This window comes from Mauremys reevesii, linkage group 13 (genome assembly GCF_016161935.1).
Source record: "Mauremys reevesii isolate NIE-2019 linkage group 13, ASM1616193v1, whole genome shotgun sequence".
Taxonomy (NCBI): domain Eukaryota; kingdom Metazoa; phylum Chordata; order Testudines; family Geoemydidae; genus Mauremys; species Mauremys reevesii.
In genome coordinates this window covers 7,046,254-7,055,774 of record NC_052635.1, presented here as the reverse complement: position 1 = coordinate 7,055,774, position 9,521 = coordinate 7,046,254, and the positions used below count along the sequence as shown (strand labels likewise).

Here is a 9,521-nt window from a genome sequence, read left to right as displayed (position 1 = left end):
CCAGCACGGGGTGCACAGCCCCAGATGTGCACAGCCCTAGGAATCAATGGCCCAGATCCTGAGCTGGATTCATTGGGGCCAGATCCCAGCTGGTGTCAATGGGACATAGCTCCATTGGGGTCAATGGGGCCAGATCCCAGCTGGGGTCAGTGGGGCGCAGCAGTGCAATAACCTGCAGTGTAACTGTCAGCGGTTAGGGGTCTCCCCTCCCAAGCGGTGGAAGAACCCCGCGGTGTTTGTTACACGGCCAGAGACAGACTCTGTTTAACAGGAATTGCCCTGAATACAGAGAAGGAAACACTGTGAGGGTGAAAAGGTTTCTGTCACGTCGATGCTGAGCTGTTCCTAGAGCCGGAGAGGTGACAGTCAGATGGAAGCATCAGACCAACTCCTCTGCCCTCTCGTACCGCAGGGGCCGGAGCTTCCCGCCCAGGGGATCGGAATGAATTTGCCTGGGAATTGGCCATTTAAATCTCTCCGTTGGCTGGGCCTCAATCAGGCTCAGAGATGCTGCTTCCAAGGGCTGTGCTGGATTCTCCAGCCCTGGTGACATGTAACTCAAGCCGAGATGTTTCTCAAACAGCTCTGCTCTAGTTCCAGCTGGGATTAACTCCGGGATGTCCGAGGGCTGGGGCTACACAGGGGTCAGATGGGAGGAGCACCATGGTCCCATCTGGACTTGAGAATGGGCACATCTATTGAAGGAATGTTATTGCAGCAGGTTGGGGTGGAGGGAGCCAGGGTGTCTGACGGCAGCTCTGGGAATCTCTCTCGTGCCACTGGCTCAGACAAATCTGGCCTTTAGCCAGACAGGGATCAGTGACACGGCATCTCTGGGTACTGGGGAGCGCTGGCCTGTGCAGTACTTCTAACCAGACAGGGAGAGCCAGACAAGGAGGGGAGTGTGGGGATACACAGATCAATTCTGTCTGTATCTGCCCCACAGCTACTGGATTTGGGTGTCAGGGTGGGTCTGGGTGTAATTCCAGCCCTGCAGGTGTTACAAGCCCACCCCCTTCAACCAGAGACCTTCCCTGTCCTGGTTATTCAAACCATTGGTTATTCAAACAAGTGTCCATTTTCAATATCTTCCAAATACTTTGAAATACACAATTATTTTTTTCCCCAATGTATCTCAGTGATGCTTTCCAGGTTCCCTTCCTTTGGCTTTTTCCAACCTTCATTCAGAATCACAATAATAATAAAGAATTAAATATTTATGGGATGGGAGAGGGAAAAGGAAAAGAAAATACTGAAAACAAATAAAAGTTGGGTCTGGCTCAAAATGTGCTCAACAAAACATATCTATATTTTTTAAAATTTTCACACAACCATTTCAGTGTCCTATTGCCACGTGCTGTTTAATTCGGCTAGCCACACTTCATGGTGATAGGCTGGCCACCAAAACCTCATGGCCCCGTTCCTGCTCTCTGGTTGGATGAAAGAATTTTTTTAAGACACCAATGACACACTGCAGCTAGGAATTTTGATGGTAGAAAACCCTTGAAAACTGCAATGGATATAAGAATGACCAGCATTTGTAGAGCGCGTATAGAATTCAACAGTGAAAATTCTACCCTTACTCCAGAATCCCCTAGGGTGATGTAAAACCCTGTGCACACATGGGAATGCTAATGAATCAGGAGGAAAGGTTGTCACTGAATACTTTTCTGGGTAATGGGGCATGTGGATGGGACAGATATAATACAGAGAGACCTGGGGACAGAAGAGAGACAGATGGAGAGAAAAAATCCAGGCACACATAACCTGGAAGCACAGGAATGTGGCCCTGAGAAACAGGTAAGAAGAGTAGCTTTTTGGGAACAGAGTCTTTCTGGAGAGGCAGGCTTGGGACAGTGGACAGAGGAGCTGTGTGCTTCTGTTTGAATCTGACTGTGTTCAGGAACCAGAATATTCCTTATAAATAAACCAGAATGCATCAAAGGAAATTCCAGATTCCATCATCAGTTTCTGCCCTCAGGGTCTCAAACATTGACTAGCCACTTGGGGAGACAATAGAATAGAACAAAAATTCAAAGATTGATGAAGCAGCAAAGAATCCTGTGGCACCTTATAGACTAACAGACGTTTTGCAGCATGAGCTTTCGTGGGTGAATACCCACTTCTTCGGATGGTGTTTCTAGCCGCAGATAGATTTCAGGATTGAGCCATTGGTAGCATTTCTCTAACAAGAGAAACATATACTCTGATCTAAAGCATTTCAGGGTTCCACACAGGCTTTAGTTCAGCTTCTGCAGAGTTTCGTTGATCCAGGGGATGAATTTGGAGATTCTCATGTAAATGCTGGGGGGGCGCCTGTCCACATCTCCATTGGAGATGATTCCCTGGATCAGCCCTTCGCACACCAGGGGCCCGCCGGAATCACCCTGCCAATAAGAGGAATAACATCAGTGACTGACATTTCCCAGGGCAGCCTGTCCAACAGGGATTGTGTGCAGGACAGGTGTTCTCTGCAGCTGAAGGCCAAGCCCTTTCCACCAAACAGAACCAGCGTGGAAATGGGTCAACAGAGAGAGAAATCTAGAGCTTGTAACCGTGGAAAAAGCAGTATCAACAACATTGAAATTTTCCATATTTTTTTAAAATTTTCCTGAGCATTTTCCATGTTTGCATCATTTTGTGTCAGTTCCACCCAAATCAGAATATTCCATAGTTAGGAATCAGTTCAAAATGTTCAACTGCTTATTCCTATCCGTGCACTGGCTTATGGGAGTTGTAGTTCACAGCTTCATTCTCTAAGCACCTGGCTCCCTTGAGGACATCTTCTCTCATCTCAACTCAGATTTGTCTCTGAGTCTGTTTGTTTCGGGCATCATGGGTCTCACATGAATCAGTGCATTTTGGGAGATGTAGGCCAGGCAGGGGCTACGTAAGGGAAAATAGAGGCCTGAACTAAGCTCCCAGAAGGCAATGTGCTGATAAGGAACTGCACTTTAATGTTGAACTGGCTTGAAATGAAGCACTTTGGGCAAGCTCAACAACCAAAATCCTAGATTCATAGAAATGTTGGGCTGGAAGGAACCTCGCAATCCATCTAGTCTAACCGTCCGCTTGGAAGCCAGACCAAATAAACCTAGACCATCCCTGACAGGTGTTTTTCCAACCTGGTCTTAAAAACCTCCAATGACAGGAATTCCTTAACTTCCCCAGTTAACCTGCTCCACAGCTTAAGGACCCTCAGAGTTAGAGAGTTTTTTCTGATATCCAACACGAATCTCCCTTGCTGCAGATTAAGCCCATTACTTCTTCCCCCATCTTCAGTGGACATGGAGAACATTTGGTCACTCTCCTCTTTATAGAAGCCCTTAACATATTTGAAGATGGTTATCACATTCCCCACTCCTGCCTCATCTTCTCCACCCTAACCATGCCCAACTTTTTCAGCCTTTCCTCCTAGGCCAGCTGTTCTAAACCTCAGATCATTTATTTGTTCTTGTTTCTCTCCTCAGGACTCTCTCCAGTTTGTTCACACAGAAGGAAATGTTTAAATGTGTTCACATTTCAGCATGTTTCATTTTGATTAAAAATGTTGCAATGAAACATTTCAACATTTCTGAGTCCACATTTCTCTTTTTGGAATTTCCACTCTGCCAGCTTTTCTTGGAAAACAAAGATTGAAATGTTGCCATTTCCTGTTAGATGGGAACATTGATTCTCCCTCAGCTCCAATGCCCTATGGACATCAATGGCAAAGCTCCCATCCACATCCGTGGGGCTAGGATTTCACCCAGGGTGCTGACTGTTGAGTAGCCTCAGGTTTGAGTTCACCGGTAGAACCCCAGGTGATGATGAAGACTAGAGAGGGTCAGAACACGTGGCAGGGATGCGGGGGGAAAGAGGGGGACTTTTCACCAGCGTTTTTCCTGGAACATTTTGCTAAACAATTGAAGCCCAAAATTGGTGCATCATGGGAGTTGTATTTCAGGTGCCTCATGCCCTTATGGGAACACAGGATTGTGTCATGTAGTCAAGTCCCCGCTATTCCAGGCAGCCCCATTGTATCATCCTATCCATAAACTTATCAAGCTCCATTGGCATCCTGGTTAGGCTGTTCCCCCGCAGCTGTTCCCTCCCTTTGGAGGTTGTTACAGAACCTTCCCTCTCTGATGATTAGAAACTTCTCCTCACCTCCAGCCTCCATTGATCCTCACCCCTGTTTTGTCCTTTAGCTTCAATGGTCATCTCGCTCCTTTGTGTTCCCCCCATCCCGATGTATTTGTAGAGCAATCAGATCCCGCTCAGCCTGTGTTTTAGGCTAATTTTCCCAGGTATTTTATTCCCCTCTTCTCAGACCGACTCTCCATTCCCCTGATTATCCCACCAGACATTCTCAGCACCTTGTCCAGCCGGAATCCCTCTCACTCGGACAGGGCTGGCCAGAATTGGGCACTAGATTCCAGCTGAGCTCTGCCCAGAGCCTTCTCCTCTGGCATTAAAATCTCCCTCTCTACTGGAGACACCTTGGCTGCTCCATCCCAGGATCACATTTGCCTTTCTCCCGGCCATGGTCTGATGGTGGCCCATAGTCATACTGCGATTGACCAACACACCCAGGATTCCCTCCCCCTCTGTTGCTTCCAGCTGATGAGTCCCTGGCTCAGAACAGCAATTCTTGTTACTTGTCCCTAAGTGCGTGAGCCCATGTTAAATTTAAGCCTGTTTCCACCAACACCTTGCACAAGGACACTATACTGGAGATACATCCCTGGAGACATCCTAGGGGCTTGACTCCATACCTGGGCTGCGTCTCCCATGATGAACCATGGGCTCCCCTTTTGGGGCAGTGGAGAAAGGTGGGTAAGGGCATTTAGGTTTCCACCAGCTCCTTGCCCTGGAGCAGCTTGCTGCACCTCCATTGTCTCTGGGCAGGTATGTGTGTGGGGAATATTTACCTGAAACAGTGATTTCTTAACGTCTGGGCTGCCAGCGCACAGCATGGTGGTGGGTTCATAATGCTGGTACCGCTCTTTGCACAGGCCGTGCAACACCACCTCCTGCTCCGCCTCCTGCAGCCTGTCAGTGGTGGTGTACACTCCGGTCTGACACCACCCGGCCACGCTGCACTCAGAGACTGTGCTGACGTGGTGATCAGTCTCTGGCAGGGGGATGGGCACCACCCAGTCTGTCAGCGCTGCGCTGTGTGACAGCTGCCATAGGTGAGAGAGAGAGACTGGACCCAGAACAGCGCAGGGATGGGAGCCGCTGTGGGGCAGTACCACCCAGCCAGAGCATGGATGTGTGTCCAGGGAGTGAGTGTGAGGTCACTGTGGGCACGGTGACAGGATGGAGGCAGTACACTGGCAGTGTGAGGTCACTGGGGGCAGTACCTTCAGCAGCATGATGTCATTGTGAAAATATTCATTGTTGAAGTCAGGGTGCTGGACCCAGCGATGGGCCCGGATCCGTTGCCAATTCTGTCCTGGCTTCATGAAGTCTTGGACTCCCAGGTAGACAAAGATGTTGCTGGAAAAGCCAAGGGGAGAATATGAGGGCATTAAACGGTGGAGTGGAATTGTCACATCCCTGCTCCTGGCCCATGCAGATTTCTACCTAAAGTTGTGTGACTGAGTAACACAGAGACCAACTTATGCACCTATGTATGGATGAACTTCCTCCTTCACCCTTTGGTTGGCTAAAGAGACCCCAAAAGACTGACCAACCGACTGGTGTCCTATTCAGGGTGACCTATCATCCAGTTCTGGTGTCCATGGTTCAAGAAAGATGTTGATAAATTAGAAAGGGGTCAGAGAAGAGCCACGAGAATGATCAAAAGATTGGAAAACTTGCTTTATACTGAGAAAGTCAAAATCAATTGTTTTCAAATTCAGAGGGACTATAAAGGATTTTGTTTGTTTTTCTTTCTAAAGGATTGTTTCATGGTATGAATTTTTAACAGAGTAATGGTGGATTCTCCATTACTGGCAATTTTTAAAGAAGATTGCATTTTTTTAACAGATCTGCTATAGATCAAAAGGAATTATCTGGGGGATGTTCTCTGGTCTGTGTTCTACAGGAGGTCACACAAGATGATCACAATGATCTTGGAATCTCTGAGTCATTGAACTGCACGACAGAAGGAAAACACAAAACACGCATGGAAAGGTCCAAAGCCCTATCATGAGTGTAACTTTGCAATATTAAAATACATTGTTTAAAGTGGAGGAATCCCAGATGCCTAGGCTGGGCCGACACAGAAATAAGTTTGCTGGAGTGAATGAAACATACAAAAAAGAAAAAAGATCAAAGAGTTTTTTATGCAGCATCGCCATCTACTGGGTACAGATGGAAGTAGCAAGATACCCATATCTGCCAGATCAAATGACCCAGGAGACAGAGGCCAGTATGTGGGATAAGAGAGCTTGCTGAGTGTATCAGATAATGTTGAATTCCAGAAGGGTTCCCGGATGCTTGGCCCAGTACCTCTGCACAGCCCCTTCCCTCCTCCGGGGTTGGAAGGACAAGAGGAGAAGTGGTGAGACTTCATGGCAGAGACTATATCTCCTCGTCTTTCTTTAATCTTGGTATCTGGGTGTTTCCGTGTTGACTCTGTTCTCAGCCAAGTGAGACCTCAAGGAACCATAACTTAGATTTTAACTAAGCCAGGCTCTGTGCCTGTTTCTCCTTCATCAGTCTAGGTCAATGGCCTAAGAGAACCTCCAATGATAACTTGAGGTGACTGCTTTTCATGCTTTAAACTAGCACCCTCCCCAAAACTAGAACTAGCAGGGACCACATTCACAGAGCGCCTTCCGGCAAAGGTCGTCGTTAGTGCTCGCAGAATTAATGACGTGCAGTGTGAGAAACATGGTAGAGACACGAAAGAATTGGTGGCTGATGATTGTAAGTGAATGTAGTAGGATCATTCTCTAGTACAACAGCTGAGCCCCAGCACTGATCTATGTCAATTGCCTACAAGGCTGTTCTGTTCATTAGGGCTCAGATCCCACAAGGCAAGTAGAGGATTTCTTGATTGGTTAAGAACAACCTGTGATGGATTGGATCACAGAAAACCCCTTGGGAACTGCCAACTCATATGCTGGGACTACCTCTAAGCCATTTTCCCTGCCAGCTTAGGACTCCAGAACCTTGCCTACTTGAGCCAGACACTGCCTTTCCCACAGGTACATCATAGAATCATAGAATCTCAGGGTTGGAAGGGACCTCAGGAGGTCATCTAGTCCAACCCCCTGCTCAAAGCAGGACCAAACCCAACTAAATCATCCCAGCCAGGGCTTTGTCAAGCCTGACCTTAAAAACCTCTAAGGAAGGAGATTCCACCACCTCCCTAGGTAACCCATTCCAGTTCTTCACCACCCTACTAGTGAAAAAGTTTTTCCTAATATCCAACCTAAACCTCCCCCTCTGCAACTTGAGACCATTACTCCTTGTTCTGTCATCTTCTACCACTGAGAACAGTCTAGATCCATCCTCTTTGGAACCCCCTTTCAGGTAGTTGAAAGCAGCTATCAAATCCCACCTCATTCTTCTCTTCTGCAGACTAAACAATCCCAGTTCCCTCAGCCTCTCCTCATAAGTCAGGTGCTCCAGCCCCCTAATCATTTTTGTTGCCCTCCGCTGGACTCTCTCCAATTTATCCACATCCTTCTTGTTTCCTAGACACCACGGTGCAAATAAGTGGTGGTCACATTAACACCACCCTATACCGAAAACCTACCGACCGCTATGCCTACCATCATGCCTCCAGCTTCCATCCTGGGCACACCACAAGATCCATTGTCTACAGCCAAGCACTGAGGTACAACCGTATCTGCTCTAACCCCGCAGACAGAGACCAACACCTAGAAAATCTCCACCAAGCATTCTCAAGACTACAGTACCCACATGAGGAAATAAGGAAACAGATCAACAGAGCCAGATGTGTACCCAGAAGCCTCCTATTGCAAGACAAACCCAAGAAAGAAACCAACAGGACTCCACTGGCCATCACATACAGTCCCCAGCTCAAACCCCTCCAACGCATCATCAGGGATCTACAACCCATCCTGGACAATTATCCCACACTTTCACAGGCCTTGGGTGGCAGGCCAGTCCTCGCCCACAGACAACCTGCCAACCTGAAGCATATTCTCACCAACAACTGCACACCGCACCATAGTAACTCTAGCTCAGGGACCAACCCATGCAACAAACCTCGATGCCAACTCTGCCCACATATCTACACCAGCAACACCATCACAGGACCTAACCAGATCAGCCACACCATCACCAGTTCGTTCACCTGCACGTCCACCAATGTAATATATGCCATCATATGCCAGCAATGCCCCTCTGCTATGTACATTGGCCAAACTGGACAGTCTCTAAGGAAAAGGATAAATGGACACAAATCAGACATTAGGAATGGCAATATACAAAAACCTGTAGGAGAACACTTCAACCTCCCTGGCCACACAATAGCAGATTTTAAGGTGGCCATCCTACAGCAAAAAAACTTTAGGACCAGACTTCAAAGAGAAACTGCTGAGCTCCAGTTCATCTGCAAATTTAACACCATCAGCTTAGGACTAAACAAAGACTGTGAATGGCTTGCCAATTACAGAACCAGTTTCTCCTCCCTTGGTTTTCACACCTCAGCTGCTGGAACAGGGCCCCATCCTCCCTGATTGATCTAACCTCGTTATCTCTAGCTTGCTTCTTGCTTGCTTATATATACACACCTGCCCCTGGAAATTTCCACTGCTTGCATCCGAAGAAGTGGGTATTCACCCACGAAAGCTCATGCTGCAAAACGTCTGTTAGTCTATAAGGTGCCACAGGATTCTTAGTTTTGTGAGATCTTTTTGAAGTTCTTCACAATCTGCTTTGGTCTTAACTATCTTGAGTAGTTTAGTATCATCTGCAAACTTTGCCACCTCACTGTTTACCCCTTTCTCCAGATCATTTATGAATAAATTGAATAGGATTGGTCCTAGGACTGACCCTTGGGGAATACCACTAGTTACCCCTCCCCATTCTGAGAATTTACCATTAATTCCTACCCTTTGTTCCCTGTCCTTTAACCAGTTCTCAATCCATGAAAGGACCTTTCCTTTTATCCCATGACAGCTTAATTTACGTAAGAGCCTTTGGTGAGGGACCTTGTCAAAGGCTTTCTGGAAATCTAAGTACACTATGTCCACCGGATCCCCCTTGTCCACATGTTTGTTGACCCCTTCAAAGAACTCTAATAGATTAGTAAAACACGATTTCCCTTTACAGAAACCATGTTGACTATTGCTCAAGAGTTTATGTTTTTCTATGTGTCTGACAATTTTATTCTTTACTATTGTTTCAATTAATTTGCCCGGTACCGACGTTAGACTTACCGGTCTGTAATTGCCGGGATCACCCCTAGAGCCCTTTTTAAATATTGGCTGAGGATGTTAGGGAGATTCCCAAACCTGAGCTGGCTTTTGTAGGTGACAAATCTGAGGAACTGTCACAGATTGAAGTATCACTAGAGGAGGTTTTGGAATTAATTGATAAACTCAACATTAACA

At 47.0% G+C, this 9,521-nt stretch overlaps 1 protein-coding gene across 1 annotated transcript; it reads right to left on the bottom strand.

The window, feature by feature from the left end:
- Positions 1-2,171: 2,171 nt before the first annotated feature.
- On the bottom strand, positions 2,172-8,735 carry LOC120381068 (mast cell protease 1-like). Its single transcript, XM_039499111.1, has 3 exons — positions 8,700-8,735; positions 5,349-5,484; positions 2,172-2,387 (listed from the first exon to the last, which is right to left on the bottom strand). Exons 1-3 carry the CDS (start codon positions 8,726-8,728, stop codon positions 2,241-2,243), a joined length of 312 nt encoding a protein of 103 aa, XP_039355045.1. The 5' UTR covers positions 8,729-8,735; the 3' UTR covers positions 2,172-2,240.
- Positions 8,736-9,521: the final 786 nt, after the last annotated feature.

Excerpts from the sequence above, each read along its gene's own strand:
- LOC120381068 (XM_039499111.1), bottom strand. The coding sequence starts at position 8,728 with ATGCAAGCAGTGGAAATTTCCAGGGGCAG. Across the intron at positions 5,485-8,699 it reads GTGGAAATTTCCAGGGGCAG|CAACATCTTTGTCTACCTGG; the intron begins GTGTGTATATAT and ends TGGCTTTTCCAG. Across the intron at positions 2,388-5,348 it reads ATGACATCATGCTGCTGAAG|GGTGATTCCGGCGGGCCCCT; the intron begins GTACTGCCCCCA and ends TCTTATTGGCAG.